The sequence below is a fragment of the Miniopterus schreibersii genome (assembly GCF_964146895.1).
Source record: "Miniopterus schreibersii genome assembly, chromosome: 1".
Lineage (NCBI taxonomy): Eukaryota > Metazoa > Chordata > Mammalia > Chiroptera > Miniopteridae > Miniopterus > Miniopterus schreibersii.
The window spans coordinates 127,884,210-127,908,813 of record NC_138101.1 but is presented as its reverse complement, the minus strand read 5'-3'; the positions used below and the strand labels follow the sequence as shown (position 1 = coordinate 127,908,813).

The 24,604-nt window shown below is 33.5% G+C and overlaps 1 protein-coding gene across 2 annotated transcripts in view; it reads right to left on the bottom strand.

The window, feature by feature from the left end:
- Nucleotides 1-565: 565 nt before the first annotated feature.
- Nucleotides 566-24,604, bottom strand: part of STRN3 (striatin 3) — a 96,189-nt gene continuing 72,150 nt past the window's right edge. Inside the window, exons 8-16 of one of the 2 annotated variants that reach the window (XM_081146122.1) lie at nt 19,771-19,904; nt 18,277-18,452; nt 18,047-18,094; nt 17,651-17,772; nt 12,120-12,287; nt 10,056-10,196; nt 7,249-7,356; nt 2,533-2,619; nt 566-2,452 (exon numbers count right to left, since the gene is read on the bottom strand). In XM_081146122.1, coding sequence (XP_081002248.1) covers nt 2,283-2,452; nt 2,533-2,619; nt 7,249-7,356; nt 10,056-10,196; nt 12,120-12,287; nt 17,651-17,772; nt 18,047-18,094; nt 18,277-18,452; nt 19,771-19,904 — 1,154 coding nt within the window. In that variant the 3' untranslated portion in view covers nt 566-2,282. The remainder of the gene's footprint in view (nt 2,453-2,532; nt 2,620-7,248; nt 7,357-10,055; nt 10,197-12,119; nt 12,288-17,650; nt 17,773-18,046; nt 18,095-18,276; nt 18,453-19,770; nt 19,905-24,604) is intronic. The other variant, XM_081146121.1, reaches the window with a different exon arrangement.

Below are 24,604 nucleotides of genomic sequence, written 5' to 3'. Positions count from 1 at the left end.
TATGGTAATGCGTTGGTTTAAAATAACTTGCCAGAAATGCTAGTAGCTTTTGAAAAGCTTGTTCTTTTTTTAAAAGTGCCCCTTTATTAAGTTGAATCTTCAGTTCAGAAAGCTATATAACTGACATTTGAAAAAAATTTCTGAAGTTTTATTATTTTATCAGTAACAACCTAAAACTGCCACTTGGATTTTTATGCTAGATGACAAAATTTCTCAAAGTACATACAATGTAATTTTTTTTTTTTGCAGTAGGCATTTAAATAAAATTCTGCCATGTAAGTTTTCTAATGTTACCTTCTAATTCCATTTGCAATTACCTTCAAAGAAAAAGGATACTACCTTGTTGAAGGAAGTTTTGAGAGAGTACTACTTCACATTATTTATAAGCACCTTTAATCAATGAATAATGCAGTTTACTTTCTGCTGAACATTTTGTGGAAACATGTATGGCTAGATAGGAGTGACAACACTAACTGGATTCAGATTTCATAAAGTAATATGATGTGAAGGAAATGATTTAAAACTGCATCTCCTGTCTTTTTTCCCTTCTTTTTCTGTTCTTTTTGAATTATGTAACTTATTTCAACAGAAGATTTTATTATCCCCAAATGGGATGAAATACTTAGCAAGGCATTCTTAATAGTGATAACTGTTCTAATCTTATTAGAATATCAATAAGCAGTAAACAAAAATGAAGGACTCACTGAGGAAATAATCTCCATTTCCTAGTTTTAATGATGGAGAGTAAAGTATTGCACTTTATTATTCAACACAAAATAAGGTAGCCAACAGTAACATACAGGTACACAATTTAATATTTATTATATTGCATTTTATATACATTATTTTTCAACAGCTGTACGTTTGCTATGTGGTACAATCTTAAAAATTTGCTGATTCATCGTTTGTAAAACAAAAACCTTACAAAACTCATCAAAACTCGCAAACTGATCAGAAAAGTTTTTGGAAGACTAGAAAAAATATTTTATTGTCTTAATCATGCATTACACAAACGAAATCTTTAGTTACACCATAAAATTAAGCACATTTGAAAAAATAAAATAGGGATAACTAGTCCAAACACAGCAGATTTCTGTATCCTGATTCAACTATTTTGTATCCTATTTGTAATGCAAATAATATTTTACTCCAAATATTTTTAAACAAGACAGTTTTGTTTGGAATCATGGCAAACCAAGATATGTATCTGGGGAGAATCACCTTGGTATGTAACTTAAACTATAAAATATTCCATTTTTAGTCTATTTTAGACTATTCAAAGAGTTCCAAAATAGATATACAGGTTCCTTTAGCACATTAATAAAAGGATATAAAGAACAAAAAGTGAAATAAATAATAAGCCATTAGCAAGATGGATAATCCTTGATAAATAAACTTGTAAATACAGTAAGATGTACAAAATATCACATAGTGATAGGATGCCAAGATTAGTTAGTTTTGTTTTTTTTAAGAGTTCATTTGGAGTATAAAACCCCACTGTTTCATTTTAGTACACTTAACAGTCCTTGGTTTATGAAGACAATTATGTGATGATGAAGGTGATTTAGCATCTTATGGAAGGACTTAGCTGAGCTGTATTAGGCAAAAGAAAGAGTGTGGTTACACGGCAGCGGGTCAGTGAGATCTCTGTGTTTTAGGGTTGTATAATGCAGAAAAATTTCAATACAATCTTGAGCACTGTTGTGACAGGCTAAATATATAAAAAAGACTTATAAAAACTAGAATTTTATCCAAACATTTTGTGCAACTAATGCTAAAATATTTTAAGTTAAATTTTCTTCTTCTTTTTTTTTTTAAAGCAAAATAAGTTTAAAAGGGAATCTGTGGCATTCAACTGATAAACGGAAGATCACTAAGAGATGAAAAAAAACTACTCTTGGAGCTCACTTCCCCCCAACAAGAGCACCACATCCCTAACCCTAAGGCAGCACACAGAGTCCAAAATAAAAGTCCTTTTGTAAGATCAGACTCCACATTGGCTTAAAGATATCTAAAAAACAGACATATGCTCAGTTTGTATCCAGTACAGGCCACAAATACTGGAGTTCTTTTTTTTTTTTGTCCCACAAAATACAGTAATTACAATTAAATTAATGAACCTGACATTAAGATGTGATTTCCACCAATTTATGCCTGCCCTAAATAGCCTTCACCAGGCAGATCACATGTAGTGTCTTATCAGTAACTGTTTCTGATGGCAGTGATGCAGACCCTCTTTCTGTCCAAGCAAATCTGTTGTTATGATGCGAGTATTTGTTGATTCACACAAATACTTTGGCGAGAGCATCAGCCCCTGCACTAGCAATGTATGCTTTTGATGGATGGAAAGCAACATCATATATTGATTCATCTAATTTCTTTCTATGTGCTGTTATTTCTTGCACACATGTCTTGCTGTCCAAATTCCACAATCTAATAGAACAGTCATGGCCTGTAAAAGAACAAAGAAAGTGTTATTGAGTAACAATTCTTTTATAAAGTTTGTGTGCAGTACAGGAAATTCAGACTTACTTCCAGACATCAAATAGATTCCATTAGGATCTACTGCTAGACTTGTAACAGCATCCAAATGAGCTACCATAGAATGGATCATTTTACCTAAATAAAACATAACAAAGATGATTAAGTTTTCACAAATATTTACTAACTTGATAGATACTTTATAAATCATAAAATATCATGAACATAAAAGAGATAATCACTATGGCATTTTTTTTATTGTGGTAAAACATACCTAACATAAAAGTTACCATTTTTAACTATATGAGAGGGTGCAATTAAGTGGCTTTTAGAACATTCTCAATGATGTGCAACCATCACCATTATCTAGTTCAGAACATTTTCATCATTACAAAAGGAAACCCCATACCCATTAAGCAGCCATTCCCCATTTCTCTTCTCTTCCACGCCCCTGGTAACCATTAGTCTACTTTTTCTCTCTATAGCTTGGACTATTTCTGGATGCTTCATACAAATAAATCATATAACATGTGGCTTTTTGTGTCTGCCTTCTGTCACTTAGTATAATGTTTTCAAGGTTCATCCACTATAATATTTTAAAGAGAATTTTAATTCTAATGCAGAACTTTCCCAGTACTTTTAATAAAGACATTTGTGTTACATGAATTTGACAGTATCTGGTAGACAGTAGAAAACATAATGAATATAGGGTTGCATCAAAGACTTAAAATTACGGAACCTGGCATTAAAATGAAAATAGAAAAAAATCTTTCTCATTAAGAGAGGTGTAAAGATTATTTTATATACAGGTTTAATGATAAATAAATCACCAGAGAATACATTCCTACCTAATGATTCTAGTATCATCAAATTCATTTATCTTTTGAAATGTCAGTCGTTTTATATATTAGAAACAAGAAAGAGGAGGGGATGGGAGTGCATCTGAGAAATGATTCCAAATTTCCCCAGATAGTAACAAAAACACTCTTCTGGAAAATGTAATTTATTGAATACCTTAACTGAAGATTTGGCAAGCAAACAGGATTCAAGTTGAAATTAAAAAACAAGTTGTGAATACAAAGTTGTGCTCCACAAATACTTTGAGGCAAGGGCCTCAGCCTCTGTAATGGCAATACAAGCTTTTGATGAATGGAAAGCAACACCATAAATTGATTTATCCAAGGCGGGAATAAAATAGCAAATACTGGTACTTTTAAATTTTCCTCTCCTTTTATTCAGCAATGAGCATTACTCGAATGCCTGGGCTGCTCCTAATGAGACATGGAGGCCCTCTCCAAATTCTGGTTACAACCATTTGCTACGCTTCTAGTCCTGACGACATTCCACACTAGAACATGGCATAGATCTACTTTTTGTTATTTGTCATGAGGCCATAGCTGTTGACCTGAACACAAAACCAGAACATAATCAAGTGTGCGAAAGTTTCTCTGAAAAACATAAAAAGTCCTATCACCTTCTGGCAATGCTAAAACACTTATCAAGTGGAGACAAAGTTTCTCATCATTTTAAACCACACTTGTCTATTCTTCATTAACACTAACAGAGTAATTTGAGATTATTTTAACAGAAAGATCATTCAACACACTATCTTTATCTTTAATTGCCTAGTCCAAAGTAATTCATCTATCAATTCTAGAATCCATTCCTCTCAGTATCCCTATTAAAAACAAACAAATAAAATCCTAAGTGTGAAATGGCTGGCCTCCAAGGACAATAGTCTCAAAACATTAGGGGTTAAGTAACAAGCACCATTAGCTTACTTTAAAATGTCAGTTCTATGATGGTAACTCTTAATTCACAATCTAGTTCTGACTTCCCTCCTGAGAATAACCCTGTATGTCCTAAATTTAAGGTGTCTTCAACCAAAGAATTCTTTCAAATAAATAGCTGATCTACCCATTTCTTTAAGGGTGAGAAAATTTTCCAAGTTTAACTCCAATTCTCCTACCTTTGCATTAAACTAACTTTTATTGATATGTTAAGTCAATTTAAAGTCAACCCTTCTTTTCCATATAGTGACTCCAAAATGTGAGCGACCCCCTCCCCCTTCAGACTGAAACATGTATAGAGAGGTGCCATGCTGAACCAAGGCTGCCTGCTGGGCTTCCACTGGTAACCACAGAAGTCACAAAGCTTCTGACCACTCCCCTTCAGTAACACTTACTTGTAATTTCTCACATTTAACCTATTTCACCTTGGCCCTGTGCCTCTTCCTCCACCAAGATTAATTCTTTCCTCTTATAACAGCCACCTGTTCTCTCCTCCCTGGCCCCTAAGCCCTTTGACTTGGGCAATCAGTATTGTGGGTCTCTCTGAAATGGAGAAGAAACAGACTAATGTAAAACATGCAGACTCTAGAAGGAAACTGCATGGATTTGAATCCCAACCCTGCAATTTTCCTCTGTTGTGTAACACTGCACAAATTATTTAACTTCTTTTAAGCCTTTTATTTTAACTGTAAAATGGAAATAATAGTATTATATATACCTAACAGTCATTAGAAGAGTAACCATGTTAATGTGTAAATCAAAGAGAACAATGTCTCACTTACAGTAAGTAATATACCGTTAAGCTCCAAGAAGATAGGAAGCTTTGTTTTGTTTAACAAGCATTGAGAAGAACTGTGCAAAGAATATGGCAGAGAATCAATAAATTATGCTGCATGTGTTCACAACCAATTCAGGATCTTCTTCCAACTTCTCCACCACACCCCTCATTTGTACTACATCTTCTCTCAGACTCACTAGCTAAGTGTGTCAGCACAGTGTATGCAACGCTAATTTGTACCTCTATCAAAATTTAAAAAATCTTGACTCCCAAAGATCTATCTGGAACAAATAATAGAAATTGTAAATTTTAAATTCTTTAAAGTCAAGGATCTACCATATAATACAACTTAAATAATCTTTCTAAACCAATTTTGTAAACCCCTGCTCAAATATTTTAAGTGGCTTTCACAGTGCATAGCATAAACAAAAATTCGTTCTTCTTAGCGTGGCTCTGAAAAGTACTCAATAGACTCTGTTTTCCTCCTCAAAAGTTACCTCTCTGGCTTTGCCTATAAAAAACTCCCTTGTTGGCCAAAGTTTCTACCACCACGCCTCTGATCAAAATACACCCTTACCTGAAATTGCCTACTACTTCCTTCACTTAAAAAATTTTATCTTACCACTGCTTCAAGGCAAAGCTCAAGTCCTCACTCTATGAAAACTCCTTTATCTAGCAGAGCTCCTGGGCATGCACACATACATACATACATCCTATTTTCCCCAGACAACAGAAAGTCCCCAGAAAGCAGAAACCCCATCTTATAAATGACAGTAGTCAGTGCAGTGCAGAATACAAAATGCTAAATATGTTTCTGTTGTTAAAATTTAAATATTTATTGAACCCATTCATAGTACTGATGTCTGTTTCAGATTAAAAAAAAATTCAATGACTTTAACTCAGTGTTGTATGTGTGTGTGCCTGTGAGTGAGAGTGAGAGGTTGACTTGAAAAGAATTTTTCCACTGATGGAGGCTACTGCTTCAATTTCTTCACACTAAAGATAAAGCACTAGACTAGTTAAAAGAAATAAAATAAATTAGTAAAATTTATAAATAATTTGAAAGGCTATAGGCTCCTTATTTGCTAAGTGAAATTTTATTATCACTTTTTCTTGATTTCTGTCAGTGAACAGCTCTAGAGACTCATACTTTGCTTCTAATACAACTACTAAAATTCCTGAACTTTCCCTTACAAATCTAAATCTGCAATAATTAATAAAAATAGAAGTATTTTTAGAAATACAGTAAAGAAATTATCTCTGCTCTTGCAGCAGAGGAAGATCTTTAGGTTTCAGAAAACATTTAAAGAACTGTTAATAAGTTGTTAAATTGAGAACATTCACATGAATATGAATAGCCTTTCCTGTGAAATATATAGTCCTATGAATATCCATTACTTTCTCAACTGTTCTACTGAGTTAAAAGGAATCTGTATATGAAGTGTTGCTTGAACAAAGGGTTTAAGAAAGACTCTAAAGATTAAAAATATGACCATGTCCTATATAACCTTCAAAGAGAAATCTGCCTTTTAATTTGCTATCTTGCTTGAGAATTTGTTGCCCTGCAATAATGTTACAAGTGAAATTTAAGTTTCTGATTTGGAATTCCCTCAGTACCCCTGGGGTTAGCTTCCTTTCAAAGAAGCCTCTCTAGCTGTAAGACCTTTCCTGAAAGAAAGCAAACAATATTTTATGTAGTATTCAGGTAATTACAGATGAAGCAAGGGTCCTTAAACAATCCTATGGCCACATTAATATGTGATTTGACTTCTATATAAACAGTTTTCTGACAATAAGAAACACAGGGAAGATGACAATAAAACAGTATTTACTATATCATTTCATCCACTGAGAAATAATTTTAAGAACATATTTGAAATGCCAAACCCCAGAAAGACACCACTTCTGCTATACTAAATTACAACCGAATATGAATAAAATAATTTTAAATGGAAGGATTTATATTTAACTAATAAGACATGAAAAAACCATATAGGTAGGCAAGGTATTATTTATAAACTTAAGGATAAATAAAACAACATATGAGTGTGCTATATAACTAAAGCAAAAATCTGAGTTAAAATGGTTTAACTTGGCAATTTTGAGGCCAAAAGTCAATATATCTTATATAAAAGAATCACATTTTTGATCACCTCAAATTCATAGAATTATTAATACAACTGAAAATAAGACACTTACCCGTTTTATTGTCAAAAAATTTGATGTGTCTGTCTTCATGAGCAGTTATTGTAACAGGAAGTGTGGGATGACTTACTACTCTGTTAATGTGATTATTGGATTGTAAATCTGAAAAATAAAGAAAGATAATGTACTAAAATTCGAACCTTTAGTTAGAAGCTGGATGATGACCTCCTTATTCCTACCCAAAAATAAAAAACCAAGCTTTGGTATAAAACTAAACAGTCTGAGAAATAAAACTAGAGCTCCAGAGAGATATAATTTCTTAAAAAATAAATGTTTAAGTTATCATGTCTTATAATATGGAAAGTGCCAGGCTCAAGTTTAGAAAAAATTGTAAGTACTTCAATGTAGGTGGTATAAAATTCTTTAAAAAACTTATAATAATTACTACTTTTAATAAGCAGCCCATAAAAGAATTATAAGCATGTAAGGAAACAAATTCGTAAGTGATAATTAAGACGTTTGCAAGGAACAATCCCCATCCTACCCATACTAACTAACAAAAAACCAAAGAACCAGAATCAATGTTCTTAGGAATGAGACATTTTCTTTACTGACAAGCTCCTAATTTTTGTTTAGCAATGGAGGAGAACAAAGAAGAATCAAAACAAATGGGAAAACATCATCAATATTATTAGGCTTTAAGTAAATCAATCATTCCACATGTATATAAGACCTCTTAACTAAACTTAAAACACATTACCTAAAAAACCCCATATATATGTGTGTGTGTGAGAGTGTGTGTGTGTGTGTGTGTGTGTGTGTGTAATTACTTATGTAAGAGGGAGAGAGAAACTAAGGTTGAAAAGGCACTGGGAAAGACATTTCGAGTATTTAAATGTTTTACATAATTATAAAATGATTTTTAAAAAAGCAATCACGAGAAACCAAAAGTAGTGTTAAACAAATGAACCTAACTATATATCCAATTGGTGGTAGAAGCACAAATAAATGAGCTATTTCAAGTGATTTGAAAGTATAATAATAGACTGCCCATCCCTAAGTTTCAGTAATCAAACTATTGGTGGTGGTTTGGGTATTATTATTGAGATGACTGTATGTGTACTATGGGATAAATGAGAGATTATGATGATTTTGCTGAGAACAAAGAGATTTGGTATGGTTAAAATGAGGTAAAGACATAAAAATCAATGAGATAAATCTGAGTTTCAATTAGAAGTATTTGTATGAATTTATCAACTTTTTTTTTTTTAAATGTATTTGTAGCTTTGACCACTGAAAAAGCCTAAACCAATGACCAACTCAAGAGCCATGAAAACCATGAGGATGAACCAAATAGCCTAGTACCTAGACTTGTAGGCTCTAAATGCCTTTTTCCACTAAGAGAAACCATTGGCTCCCCTTAGAGAAATGGCTGATTTCAGATCTGGGGCACAAATGAACTGATGACCCTAGAACATCTCATCATATCAGAATGGAAAACTATCAACAACTACCAGGATCATGTCAAAAGGACTCAGGAGCCTACTTGAATAAATTTCCATTGGCCAAAGATGAAATAATCTGAGTAGCAATAAAAATACTACCTGCAATAGATTGAAACACATCAAATACATTAATATCCAATTGAGACTATAATGATAATAAAAACAAACAACACCCAACAGACTCTCTGATCACCTATGGAGAATGCTAATGGTAACACCTCATTATTATTATTGTGAAAGCTGGTAAATAAAGGGGGAAAAAATGAGTAATTTATCTTGTCTTTCCTTTATAACCTAACTCCAGAGAAGGCAAATTATTGAGAAATGTTCCTTTTTACAGAAGTATTCTAGATAATAAATGGAGAATGACAGAATTAGAAAATAATTTTTAAACAATTAATGAATTAACTGACCTAAGTAACGATCAAGACTGAAAACATAAGAAAAAGTTAACTAGACGATATTTACTTCTGATAAAAGTTCACAATATACTATGAAGTAGTCGTGCCAAAAACATTAAAAACTTTAAAATGAAGACAAATAAAAACACTGGACCTGAATAAGCCTCTAGATCTATTACCAATTTATAGAAAATAAAATGAACAGAGGAGCTTGTTAAATGATACCTCAAGGATGCAACTAGCAAAATCCAGACTGTGGAAAACTCTACAGGCAAACTACTCAATTTCTTCAATTAAAAAATGCAAGGAAATACAGCATAGGAAACATAGTCAATACTGTAAAACTATGTATGGTGCCAGGTGGATACTTGAAGTATTGGGGGGACAGCTTTGTAATGTACATGATTGTCTAACCACTGAAACTAATACAAAGTAATATTGAATATAAACCGTAATTAAAATAAAATAAACTTTAAAAAATGAAAGGGAAATAAGAGACGGAGGGGGAACCTACAGATGAAGAGACTTAAAAGACCTATCAGCCAATCAGAATACAGGGTCTTATTTGGATTCCTACTTAAATAAATCGTAAAACACACATCACATCCTATACTTACATTGGTCATTTATACATAATTATTGAGGCCACATGATGAGTCCATGAGGCTCATTATATTATTTTTCTCTATTTCCATATGTATTTCCATTAAAAATTTAAAACTATTTCCCTTGCTTTCACTTTTACATTGCTTTACTCAGTCTATTGTCCTCAAATGCCCACCCAGCTTTTAAGCATAATTTGAGGAAACAAAAATAATGTAAATAAGTTAAACTATAACACAATGAAACTATTTTTCCATCCTAAATTCAAATAGTCAAAATATGAAAATTAAAAATCACCCTTTATTGTATAGTAATCCTTTTTAAGGTTTCAAAGAAACCCATGAAAACTTACCAGAATCTATCTGTGATGAAAGCACCACCAATGACTGTGATGTTTCTAAATCATAAATTACTGTACTACCAGTGTTGAAAGAGGTCACCATATGAGCTGGATCACAGCCTATAAAGTCAACCGATGTAGGTATTCCATGCTCTGAAAGGAGCCCAAAGAAATACAGTGTAAACACAATAATTCAGAAATCTCTGCTCTTCTGATTAAAAAAAAAAAAAAAAAAAAAAAAAGAAATTCAAATATTTTTGAAATAATGTTAATAATAAATAAAAAGCAATTTTGTTAGGATGATGAGCTATAATAAGTAACTTTCCCTCAATTATTATTATTTTTTATTATTGAATGAGTGATTGATTTTAAGGAGGGAGGGAAGGAGAAAGGGACAGGGTGGGGGAGAAGAAGGGGGAGGGAGGGGGAGGGAGGGAGGGAGAGAGGGGGGAGAGGGAGAGAGGGAGAAAGGGAGAGAGGTGAGGAGAGAGGGGGGAGAGGGAGAGGGAGGGGGGGGAGAGGGGGAGAGAGAGAGAGAGAGAGAGAGAGAGAGAGAGAGAGAGAAACATCGATGTGAGAACTACATCGATTGGTTGCCTCCTGCAGGTGTCCTAGGTATGTGCCCTGACTGGAAATTGAACCCACCACTTTCTGGTGCACGGAACAATGCTCCAACAGAGTCACACTGGCCAGGGCTTCAGGGCTTTCCCTCAATTACTTAAAATGTTTTTATAAACATTCTATTTAACATTATAAGAAAAATATAGCTACAGGGCTCTTAAAGTGAGAGTAAGTATGTGCAAAAAGTTACTTTCTATGCATTTTCTTTTAAAAGAGAAAAAAAATCCTGGATCAGTCTTTTGGCCCACTTGCAAATTATATACCTTACTGTAAAATGATAAATTAGCATTCTCACATCACTCTTGGAAGACTGATCACCTGTCTGAGATCTATAAGCCTTATCAAGTGCCAATACCAGACATATTTTCAGATCTGTAAAAATGAAGTGTGGACACTGGAATTCACTCGTGTGGTACTACCCCCTAAAGTGGTCTGAGCAGTAATTTCTCTCTTTAACATAATAAATTCACTGGCCAGATCAACGCACTAGGTGAAATCTGGAGTCAAGCAATTAATTACCTGGATGAAGCTAGAAACAAATATCTAAATGAATTTTTACCTCAAAAACTTGGGTAATTAAAAAATTAGTAGAATCATTAAGGTATCTAAGAGACCCCCAAAAATTAAGCATATACTCTTCATCTAAAATGTTTTAAAACCAAACATACTTTTTAATAAAAATAAAAGGTCTGGCCCTGGCCAGGTAGCTTAGCTGGTTGGAGTGTTGTCCCATACACTAAAAAGTTGAGGGTTTGATTCCCAGTTGGGGCACATACCTAGATTGCAGGTTTGATTCCCAGTTGGGGCACATATGGTAGGCAACCGATGGGTTTCTCTCTCTCTCAACATATCCTTGGGTGAGGATTAAAAAGGTAGGTCTGATATTTAAAAAATAACTTTAAAAAATGACTTGGAAAATAAGACCAATACAAGTACAGTATATGTATGTAAGTAAATGTCACAGGTAAATTGGTTAAAGCCTTCTTTGAAAGGAAAAGATCTGAAATCATGCATGCCACTTAGTTTGTACTTTCCAGTTAAGGGTGCAATTTCAATGATTCCAGCTAGATTTCTTAACCAGTGTGCTCATACAAGGTTTACAAGTATGTTTGAGACTGACCCCTTCGATTTCTGTGGGCAGCCACCTGGAGCAGGCAGAAAGCCTTGTATTGTCCCTATTAGTAACTTCATTTTTTCTATTCTACTGTTACATAAAAATAGTTTTATTTTTTAAATAGGAAATGTCCTGAAAAGGGTAAAAAAAAGCACTGAACTACAGGATGCACTTGCAAAGCATCTTTCTTGTTTATAAAAAATGACAAAGTAAGAAGATTATCACAAGCTTTAAATTCTTTCAGTCTCCTGAAGCAGTAAAGAAATAGTAAATCAATTTTCCTTTCTGTCTTCCAAATTTTAAAAAAGAATTAGCTTTTTTTAGAGGCAAAATTTACATACCCTTGTCTCCATTGTAAGTGCAAATGCATGGCAATTTTTCTTGTGGCTTCCATAACCTAACAGTGCCATCTGCTGAACAAGATAGTAATTGATTTTTTATGCCACTATAAGCAAGACCCCAGACAGCATCTGTATGAGCAACTAAAGTGCCAGCTAGAACATTTGGCTCTGGGAAGGAAAAAACAAACAAACAAAAATGAGCTAAAGTAAGTTAAAGTATATAAAGATAACTTACCATATAATTAAGTATAAGACTACACATACCAGCTAAAAGAAGATAAACAAAAGTGTATACAATGGCCATGTCTCCTAAGTTATGAAGTTATTGGTTATTTTTACACTCCCCCTTATACATTCTTCCAATTTTCTGTAAGGAACATATACTTTTTTAAAAACAGCTTTATTGAGCTATAACTCCCATATTATACAACTCACCAATTTAAAGTGTACAATTCAGTGTTTTTTAGTATGTTCACAAAGTTCTGCAATCATCACCACACCAATTTTAAGACTTTCAGCACTCGTTAACCATTTCCACCCAATGCTGCTTCTCTGCCTTTCCGCAGCCCTAGACGACCACTAATCTACTTTGTTTCTACAAGTCTGCCTATTCTGGACATTTCATACAAGTTGCCTTTCATGGCTGGATCCTTTCACATGGCATACTGCTTCCAAGGTTCATCCATGCTGTAGTATGTGTCAGTACTTCATTTCTTTTAATTGTTGAATAATATGCCATTGTATGGACACACTACATTTTATTTACCCATTCATCACTTGATGGACCTAGTGGCTAATAACACTGTGCATCATTTGTCCTACAATCCTGTTTCTCAGTAACAAACCCTGATTTTCCATGAGTATTTCTTATCACCTCCGCAATTCTCACAGTTCCAAACCTCCCTTCCTCTTGAATAATTATCTCTCATACTTCATTAAGAAAAGATAGCATTGAAATAGGAAGCCCTCCCCATCTTCCTGCCTCCCAATCTAGAAATCTAGTGTCTAAAGCAATTTTCTCTGTGCAGATACAAGTAAGGAACTGTCCCTTCTTCCTATCAAAGGCTAATTATACCAGGTGTATTCTGGATTCCATTCAACTCACTAACTTGCTTTAATGTTTAACGTTTCCCTACTAAAAAATTCTACCCCTTGGGATCCACAAGCCAACAAATATGTTTCAGCACCTCTCAACCTAAACAAACCTTATACCACCCTTCTGCCTAACAGCAGAAAAGCTGAGAGTAAATATGTTTTTACCTCCCATTTACTCTCCAAATCACTCTAATAATGGTTTCTGATACCATCACCACAACAAAACAACCCTTGCTAAAATCACCAATGATGAACTCTCTTCTACCACATTTAACAAATTTTTTATTTCTTTAAATTTTCTTTCTCCCTTCTCCCTTCCCTTCCCTCCCTTTCCCTTTCCTTTCCTTTTCTCTTTCTTTCTCTCTCTCTCTCTCCCCCCCTCCTTCCTTCCCTTCCCTTCCCTTCCCTTCCCTTCCCTTCCCTTCCCTTCCCTTCCCTTCCCGCCCCTGCCCCTTCCCTCCCTCCCTCCCTCCCTTTGATGTTCTCATCACACTGCTTTTCATCCATAGAGTATGCCTTGAAAGGTCCCTTAACCCTCTGATTTTAGCCTCAGCATCCCTCTGTCTGTCTGGTCAAGATGAGGGTGACCTAATTGTCATTTATAAAATTATGAGACCTTTCAGCAACATTTGAAGTGCAAACTGCTTCCTTCTCAAAATGGTTTCTTCTTTTGCTATGTTTCCATAATTCCATACTCGCCTGTACTTCCTCCAACCTCAAAGGCCAGCCCTCTCTCAGTTTCCTTTGCTGGCTCTCTTGCTCTAGCCACTCTCCCAACGTCAAGAGTTCCTCCTCTTACCCTATACAACACACTCTCCCTATGTTACACTATCCATTCTCACATCTTGATATTATTATTACCTATTTAGTACTGCCGTCTCTTAACATACCTAAAAACCAAATTCACACACCTGTTCCACCCCCATTTCAATAAATACTACCATCCAATACTCAATTGTTCGTATCAAAAGTGGTGATGAAAATATTCTGAATTGAGAGAGTGGCAATGGTTGCACAATCCAGTGAATATAGTAAAAATTACTGAACTGCATACTTCAAAAGGGTAAATTTTATTAAGTGTGAATTATATTTCAATAAAGCTGTTAAAAAAATAAACAAAAATCAAGAGTCACTCATCTATTACTTTATCCAATCAATCCATTTATCAATAGGTTCTGTCTATTCTATCCTACCTCCCCCAATATGTCTTAAATCCATTTCTTTCCAACTGCTCTGCAACCAAATGTTTTACTACCACTCTAGTGGCAACATCATCTCTCACCTAGTCTACTGGCCCCACTACATTATGACTTTAAGTACATTAAATTTGTATTCCTCCCTACTCTTCTCCTCCTACGTCCTTGCAACAAACCAGAGTCACCTTTTTAAACCCTACATTTACAGGTCATTTCCTGGCTTAAAACTCTTTGCAGTAGTTCCCCCCCTTCTCCATGAGGGATATCTTCCAAGACCCAGTGGGTAACAAACCACAGACAGTAATAAACCCAGAACTCACAACTTAGTTATGAGTACAAAAAACACAGTTTATACTTGAATTATTATTATTATTTATTTATTATTGTATTATTTGTCTTCTTCTTACTCTTATTATTATTTCATATCCTTACTTGTGATTTATCTCTTAGGTAATGTCTTTTTCCACACAAATAACTGTAAACCTACTTTTCCCCACCCCGTATACTGTTCTCCTATATATACATACCTATGATAAAGTTTAACTTATAAATTATGCACACTAAGAGATTAACAATAACTAATAATATAGAACAATTGTAACAATATACTCTAATAAGTTATGTGAATCTGCTCTCTCAGCAAACTAGCACAAATTTCTTTTTTCTTTTTTTGGTAGGGTGCAGATTTAATAAGGGAACTTACATAAAAGGTTTGTTTTGAGTGGCAACAAGTAGAATCTTAAGTGTATTTAGAGGCCTTAAATGAGTTCAGTATTGTATTCAGTCCAGATGGTCTCAATGTCTTACTCAGTTAAGGCTACATCCTTGAAAATGACTTCTACTGTGGGAACAGTAGGCAAAACGTACATTCTAAGGACAAGGGAGAGGATAAGTTGCCACCAATTGCCTGGGTCCAGCTCAAGGGTGAACTGTTGTATTCCTGAGCCTCTCATTATTGGAGGAAGTCATGGAGAAGCCTCCAATTGTCTGGGCCCACCTCAGGCACAAATTTCTTTTTCCTTCTTCACAATTTCATGGATAGCAACCTCTGCATATGATTATTTTTTCTTTTCCTATTTAGTAAAAAACTTTCACATTCTCACTTAAAGGAAGCACTTTGTAGCCCTGGCCGGGTAGCTCAGTTGGTTGGAACATCATCCCATACACCAAAAGGTTGTGGGTTTGATCCCCAGTTGGCGCACGAACAGGAGGCAACTGATTGACGTCTCTCTCTCTCGGTTTTTCTCTATCTCTCCCCCTTCCTCTCTCTCTAAAATCAATACAACAACAACAACATATCCTTGGGTGAAGATTAAAAACAGTAACAACAATTAAGTAAAGGAAGCACTTTATAGCTTCTCTTTGGCATATTCAAATTGGCAGCATCAATACTCTTGCACTTCAGGGCCATCATTAAGTATATTAAGGGTTACTGGAACATAAGCACTGCCACACCGAGACAGTCTACTGACAACCGAGGTGAAAACCACGTGACTAATGGGCAACCAGCATATACAGTGCAGATACTCTGGAAAAAGATGGAGAAAGGATGGAGCAGGACGGTGCTCAATTCCATCATGCTACTCAGAACAGCGTGAAATGTAAAACTTATGAATTATTTATTTCTGGAATTTTCCAGTTAACATTTCTGGACTGAGGTTGACCTCAGGTAACTGGATCCAAGGAAAACAAAACCACTGATAAGGAGGGTCTACTATTCTAAAATTTCCCTTTTATACTTTAGATTTCAGTTTGAATGTCACTATATTAGACTACATCTAAAGAAAGTTCCTGTTAATCTCTCTCATAGTACTGTATCTTCATAGCACTTATCATAATTTATAACTATAGACTTTATCCCCTGCTTAATCTGTTTAATGTCTACCGTTTCCATTAGACAATTCTTCTTTTCTTAAAAAATATTTTTACTGATTTTTAGAGTAAGAAGTAGGGAGAAGGAGAGAGAGAGAGAGAGAAACATCAGTGTGAGACCAAAACCCTGATTGGCTGCCTCCTGCATGCCCCCTACTGGGGATTGAGACCGAAACCTGGGCATGTACTCTGACCAGAAATCAAACTGGCAACCTTTCGGTGCATGGGAGAATACCCAACCAACTTGAACCACATTGGCCAGGGCTAATTCTTACTGCTTGATGTAGTCCTTACCACTAAACCTGGCAAAATTAGGTACCAAGTGTGTGTTAAATAAAAACACCAAAGAGCTCAAGTTCTTTTTAAATAAAGCAACCATTAAGTAGACCACTGTTTATTTTACCATTCTCATACTAAAAAATATTCATTTTGTTTTAATTTTTCATAATTACAAACAATGCCCTTTAAATATATTTGAATACACATACAGGTATTTCTATAGGACAGATTCTAGAAGTGGCATTTGTGTGTTTTTTTAATTAAGGAAATTAAAGAGTTGTCCTCTGAAGAGTTGCAGTGATACACATCCATACTGTCCCTATTTCTTTCTTTCTTTCTTTTTTTTTTTTGATCGTCACATGTATTCTTTAATAAATCTTACTAGTATTCTTTAAGGGACAAACACACAGATGAGTAGCCTACAGTGAAGAAATCATATTATTTTTAAAAGACAGTTAAGAAGCCGCTAAGACACTTCCAGGTATTATCTTCAGTGATGCTTATCTTTATTCTGGGACTCCAGGTAATATACAGCCCCTACAGTCACCACAAATGCAGCAAATCCCCATTTGAATCCTTTTAATAATGCACCAACAGAGGAAACATTATTTGCAAAGCCACCCATGTATCTCTAAGCTTCAATCTGGAAGTTCCATTTTACTATGACCATGTTCATGTCCATGGGCCATGTCTGACAGCAATCTGACCTCTCAGGACATTCAATATTCAACCCCGCTATTTGTTTCTATAGTCTTCCACTAAATACTTTTGAACTATATAAGCTTTCTTAAGTTTAAAAGATTATTCTTTATATTAAATTTTATTCTACTCTTGTTTTTGTAACTAGTACTGAAATTAATTAGTTTTAATTAATAGATTTTTATTTTTGGACAACACAGAGAAAGTACCATTTCATGGGCTTAAATATTAATGGCATATTTCTTAATTTTTCTCTTTAATAAAGCACATTATTAGTAAATGGAGTAACTAAACGAGGAAACTAATACCTGTTTAAACAAGCTTATAGCTGAGGCATTTACTTTTGCCAGCTCCAATCACTTAAAAAAAAGTTTTGAACATTTTACTTACCATATGTGTCATATGGATCCACATTAGGGCTAGGCATATTCCACCACTGGATGGTTGCATCAATACCACCACTAAAACATTGCTCTCCATTAGAACTAATAGCTAATGATAGAACAGGACCACTATTATAGGACAAAAAGAAAAAAATTACTTATAAAGCCTAAAAACAAAATTCAGACCCACATCCCCCAACCTCTGAATTTCTATGGTATCTAAAAACTGTAATGTAAACATGTGCACTTGAATAGTAATGATTATATTCTCCTAATACAATTATTAATAAAATAGAATATTATTCAACTACTATCTTTTCTAATATAAAACAAACACTACAATTTTACAAGGTTTGTAGATTGATTAACTACAGTTGTTAAGTACTAATTCAATAAAACTTACATGTGGGCCCTAAATGTGTAGATAGGCTCTACATCTAAAGAGGCACTCCTAAAAGAGGGGGAGAAAAGGTTGGAGAGAAGACAAATAATCATTAACCACTGGTTGATATTCAAGAGTCATTAGGTAAGATCAAATGCATGCATACGTGATATGGGACCATAACAAATAATTACTTATAATTATTGGCAAATCTGGAAGGAAAAAGCACAGGCTAACATTAAAATACTTACTTTTTGGCAGGAACTGTTTTTTGCAAGTTCCAAAGTTTCAGAGTATGGTCCTCAGAGGCGGTAACTAGCACAGGTTCTACCGGATGAAAAGCCAATGCCCGTACTCCATCAAAATGGCTACGTAGTGTATACTTGGGGTTCCATGTCTTTCGAAAGGCATCTTTATTGGCAGGCAACTAAAAAGAAAGATCACAGTATTTAGTGGTAAAAGTAGTAAATTGATAGACATGTGGAATTTTTGTTTGTTTTGGTGTGTTTAAGCATATATTTAAAATTGCTTTGCTAAACTGTCCAGTACAAATTTAATGTACCTTAAAGACTTTATAATAAAATAAATCTTTATCATTCAATAAGAACTAAGAATAATTTCATTAGCTTTCTAATACCTACATCAAATGGAGTCCCTTAATCTGTTTTACCTAATCATCAGGCTAAACCCAAAGGTCCTATTAAATGTCAGATGAGAACAAAAACGCTACAATGCTGCAATATCTTACATGAAAACAATAAAAATTATATAAATTACTACCAAAAATCCAAGGGTACAATATTAACAGTACAGTTATCATTCAGAAAATTAACAATGTGAAGTTTTTCAAGGCAGCAAGTGAAGGTACTTCCCAAAAGTCTGAACTAAAGAAATTTAAGAATATTTTCATCATTGTTGACACTGATATGAGGTTAATCTTTTTATCTTCACTTCTCCATCTGTAAAGCTAGGCTGTGAAACCTCTTCCACACTAGTCAAAAGTTTACTAGAATTTAGCTCCTTATGTATTTTAAAAATATTAATAATAATAATCCAGCCCACTGAGGCTGATGTCACTAAAAAGCAAGCTAATGTAAGTATAAAACATAGAAAAAAATGAATTTGTTAAAAAAAGGAAAAATTTGCTGAAAAACTTCAAATTCCTAAATATAAAATCTAAACAAGTTTAGTTAACTCTCAATTGAATGTTTACTGTCTATAGAAAATTTAATCCAACACTAGTTTCACCTCTAACACTGTCCTTCCTATCCTCTCCCCATCTCTCAAATGAAGGGCTAAAAATCAGGAAATGGCAACAAGCTAACTTTAACATTATCCTTAAAAAAATAAAAGTTCAAAACTAAAACGTGCTTTTTAAGAAGTGTCCTGAAGGCAAATAAGTGATTCAGGCTATCTATTTTTCTCATTAACACTGAAATATAGCTTAATTTGAATAAATAATTGAGAGCTGACTACTCAAGACAGATCATTTATCTATTTTAAGATAATCAATCATCCCAAACTTCTAATCCATCACAATACCTAAGAAAAATTTGAACACCACAAAGAAACTAGATATAAAAAAACAAAAACAAAAAACTACATGTCACTTCAAATCAACATATTGAGACACAAACTTATCTTTTCCATGCACCTTGACATTAATTCTGTTTTATAAGTGTTTCCAAAAATAAGGAGCCTTCTATTAAATAATTAAAAAATAAAAAATAAAAAACTGCACTTACATCATAACTATAGTCTGCATCATTTGTTACCGTCAAGTCTGCAAGGTCTCCAAGGCCCAGTACACTTAACAAAACATCATCAGAACCCATAATAAATGACTTGCCTCCTCCAGATGGAAACGTTATTGGTTCAGCTATAAAGAACAAAACCGCTTCTTAAATGCTGAAAAATCATACAGTACAAGACAATATTGTGGGGGAAATGTAAGCACTTAACAGTTACAATACAGTAATATAAATTTTATTTTCCCACTTCCCTCCTTATTTCTCCCACTCAAAAAATCCTATTACTGAGTAGTAATAAATAAATGTTTATTTAGAAACTGCAACATAATCTTCCACAAATCAAATAAATGTACTCTAGATATATTATTTCAGGGTGGGAGGTGGACACAAAAGCTTTGTCCATTTAAATCACTTATCACTTTGGTACAATGATAACTATAGTATTTTTTAAATGTTGCAAATTGTTTCGAAGTCCTTTTGCTTTGCATCATATTTGCTTAGAAGCTAGGTATTCTATTCTCTGATAAAAATTAATATAAGCATTCAAATTAAATTGTCTCCATCTATAATACTGTGTTTATCAATTTACTGAAATGAAGCCTTAAACTGCTCAAATTCCTCCAATAACAGCAATGGTCTAAAAAGAGGGCAGTTCTACCATCAAAAATGTCAATTTTCTTTCTGCAGAATGTTAATCCATGTGATACTCAGAATGCCTTCCAGCTTTCAAGCTTTGACTATAGTGATTTTAACTTCCCTTTTATTTACCATGATACTTCTAAAATAATTATAGAATTTTAAATTAAATTTTTAATACTTTGAGCAACTAAAATCAAACACTGCCATTATTAGAATAACTATACTAATATATAAATATTTTGCTATTACAGTTATAGTATAAGCAGTAATTCTCAGTATCATTTCAAACATACTTTGAAAGCAAAAATTTAATCTTAAGATGCAAGGGGAAAGTATGTAAGTCATTGTAATACAAAACAACTCAACATATCAAAACATTTAAAATTCATGAGCAAATTTAAAAGGGAAACAGTATGTAAAAACTCAAGCTAATTATCAATTTTGAAAAATTCCTATGAGTGATGATATACATTTAATACACTACAGGAAACATAACAGGTATAATAAAGCTTGTCAGTCATCATCAATACTACAGAAAATAACTGAGAAGATACAAGTCAATTTTTCCTAGATATATACTACAGCAAAAGTAAAATTCCTCTATATTTAGAGTATCTTATTACTTATCAAAGTAAACTATAATATAATGACTCAAAACAGGTCCTACATGACACTGCTAAAATGAAGTTGTGAGTCAGCAGTTGATCTAGAGTAAATATGATAAAAAATATACATAGGGATGCTAGTAGTATTTAATCTTTCAATGATTATATCTACTGAATCTGAATAATGTGTAGCACTGACCCCTTCTACCAACATCTACTATGCAGTTATTGGTAATACCAAAGCAGTTAAGAACAATAAAATCAATAGTTTAAAACTATGTTTAAGAACAATTATATAAAAATTCATTTGGTAATATTTACGCAAACCCTTTTTAGCCAGCACAAGGACAAACTTTTCTTTTAAGCTCATAATTTGTTTATAAGACAAGTTAGAACAGAATGCCACAACTCCTCCCACTCACAATTATACACTCAATAACACAAATGTTAATAAAGTCTAATAAAATAACTTTACATAATAATACATTATTTTACATTATAACATATTCTTTTTACAGAGATATTTCTGATCAGTTGTTGACCAATTTAGGGACATGTGAAGGGAAGTGCCTGGGCTATACTGGCTAGTTTTATTGGAGTTTTAGATAAATTGTATTAAACAAAAAGTTAGTATTTATATCAATTTCTAATTAGTCATATGACTACATTTCTCAATCTCTATATTACACACGTATTTATTTTTATACAGCAAGCTATGCTGCTGATTCAGCATTTATTACATATACATATATATGTGTGTGTGTGTATATATATATGTATATGAAAATAATCTTTTAAGCCATATTTCTACTTTCCATAATCACCCATCACCACTGTGGATGTGATAATCACAGTAAATGCTCAATTTATTTGCCCTTGTTTGTGGAGGAAATTAATTTGTATTGTATAAATTCATTTTATTAATGTTAATGTAATTCCCAATAGCACGATTATTTAAGCATAAAAATGTCATTGGCAATGCAAAGAAAAATAAAATTATTAAAAGCATTTTAATGATGAAAATTATGACACTTTTTATTAATAGCCTAAGAGATTTCATCAAGGAGTTTAACTATGCTATTATCATTTCCCTTTATGGAAATACTAAGGTCCATAAATGGGATCTTACAACAAGGTCCTTTTGTAACTAATCCTCCTTTTTATGGACACTAATGACCAAGGAAGCCTGTAGCTCACCTATTAAACTCTTCTTTCTCCTTCAATTTTATCAAACCTAAAGAATACAACCCAATAATGGATTCAATTTATGCCAGTGCTGACATGGTATATCTTAAGTCTTTACTAAAAATAGTCTGAAACGTTGTAATACAGAACTTTCTCTCTCTGAAAACACATTTTTGTCTTTAAAAAATGATGTATTGCATGGACTTTCAACAGGAAAGCATGAAGTTGGAGGTTTCCACTAAAAAAGAGTTTATGAACGCTAATGTTTCCTTCTTAGTTCTATGCAGAAGCTGAATTTGCATCTTTTAAAATAAATTCTATTTACGCTTTAAAAGTACAATTAGATTTGTACTTATCTCCCCATTTCCTCCTCCTTCCATCATTAAGAGTTGTATCACTGACTTACATTTTTTTAAAAAAAGCACACACACATAAGCACACAATAGAAACCTTTATTTAAACTGCTTTAAGTACAAAATCTGCACTTTAAGTGTACAACACGAACTACAAAAATTTTAGTAAGTTTTCCTATTCATTAATGGTAAAACAACCTAAAAGTTAAAGAAGATAAACCACCTGAAATGCATAAAAAAAGATAAACCACTTGAAATGCATAAAAGGAAAAATAATGAATTTAGTATGTGCATTTAGAAAATACTTCCAGATGTAAAACATGAAAATAGCTCAATATCAAGAAAGAGATCTGGGGGAAAAATCAATAGATTTCATTTTTCATGCATTAGTATGTTTTGTTTGGGCTTTATTATTTCTCACCATAATCTGTAATTCTCATTTGCAAGTATGACTCTAAGGGGCAAAAAGGCAAATTTACTTAACTTTAACAAAAATATGCTACTAGAGAATTAAAAGAGAACAAGATGTATTAAAATTTTTTTGACTGGGCCATCAAACAAATTCTACTATATAGCAAAAGTACAAACACCAATAAAAAACTCAATCTATATGCCAAATTATTACATACTTATATTATACATATCTCATGTATAACAATAAGCCTTTGGTAAGAATTCAGTCTCATTACTTAGAATTATAACTATCTGGATCTAGAATTATAAATTAGTGAAGTGTATCTATGTATCTTCAGCTAAAATCAATTTTGGGGGGAAAAATTCCTAAGTAGTGCTTTCATTTCCTACACACTTCTAGTTTCATTACCAAGTGTTATATATACTTGGTATCAAGTTAATGAATAAGATGCTGTTTTATTCTAAAATGATGTTTTAAACTATTTTCCTGCTACTAGATCTATAAGCTAAAGTTAAATTTCCAAGAGGTACACTGAATTGACCCATAATAGAAACAACTCCATTTAACATTAGCCGGTGTAGCTCAGTGGTTGGCGTGTCAGCCTGTACACCAAAGGGTAGCAGGTTCAATTCCCGGTCAAGGGCACATACCTGGGTTGCGGGTTTGCTCCCCGCCCCCACTCGGGGCACCCTTGGGCACAGGCAGAAGGCAACCAATCCATGTCTCTCTCACACTGATGTTTCTCTCTCCCTCCTTCTGAAAAGTAATGGGAAAAAATATCCTCGGGTGAGGGTTAACAACAACAAAAAACAAACACAAAAAAAACAAATCACAGAAGCCAAAGAATTCAAAAATCCCTAAGAAAATTACATAAAGAGCTTGCCCAACATGTTCTGTGAAGATCACTTAAAATCATCTTCAGCATTTTAAAACAGCAGCAAATGTATAATACTAAGGAGATGTGACTCGGAATTAACATCTTCTGCAATGTAAATAAAACGGTAGCTAAATTTTGTACCTTCCTCTGCTCTTGCACCTTCATGATCAGTCCTCTAGTAGAGGCTGACCTAGACTGATTAATGATTCCTGAAGGGATGTGGGGCAGCTCATTATGTCCCAGATCAGCTATGATGTTGCAAAGTTTTGTCCTGTTGACTCCTGTAAATTAATGTCAGCAGTAGAGGTTCTTTAAATGGCTACTGCTTGACTTGTTCGCAGCCTTTAAAACCAATTTACTAGCAAAACAGGATTTTAAAGAAGTTCCAGTTACAAAAATCTCAAACAATTAAAGATGTCTTCAATTTTCCATGTCATCCCCTCAAAATATTAAAATTATTTTAATACTTAAGATACTCACTATTTCTGTGAATGTATAAATATACTATAAATATATCCAGTTTTATATATATAAAATTGAGCCTTCTGTCATTCAACTAAAGTTCTGTAAGTTCACAGACACAGAAGGTACCATTAAAGCAGTAAGAAATGTTTGTGTTTAAGGTTAATATTTAAAAGCAAAGAATAAAGCATGAGTTTTCCCAACTTAATTGACTATTTTGAAAAGTTAACAAAGAAATAAGTACAAGTGATTTTTTTATGAGGGTGGAACAAACAATTAACTTGGCCTGGTA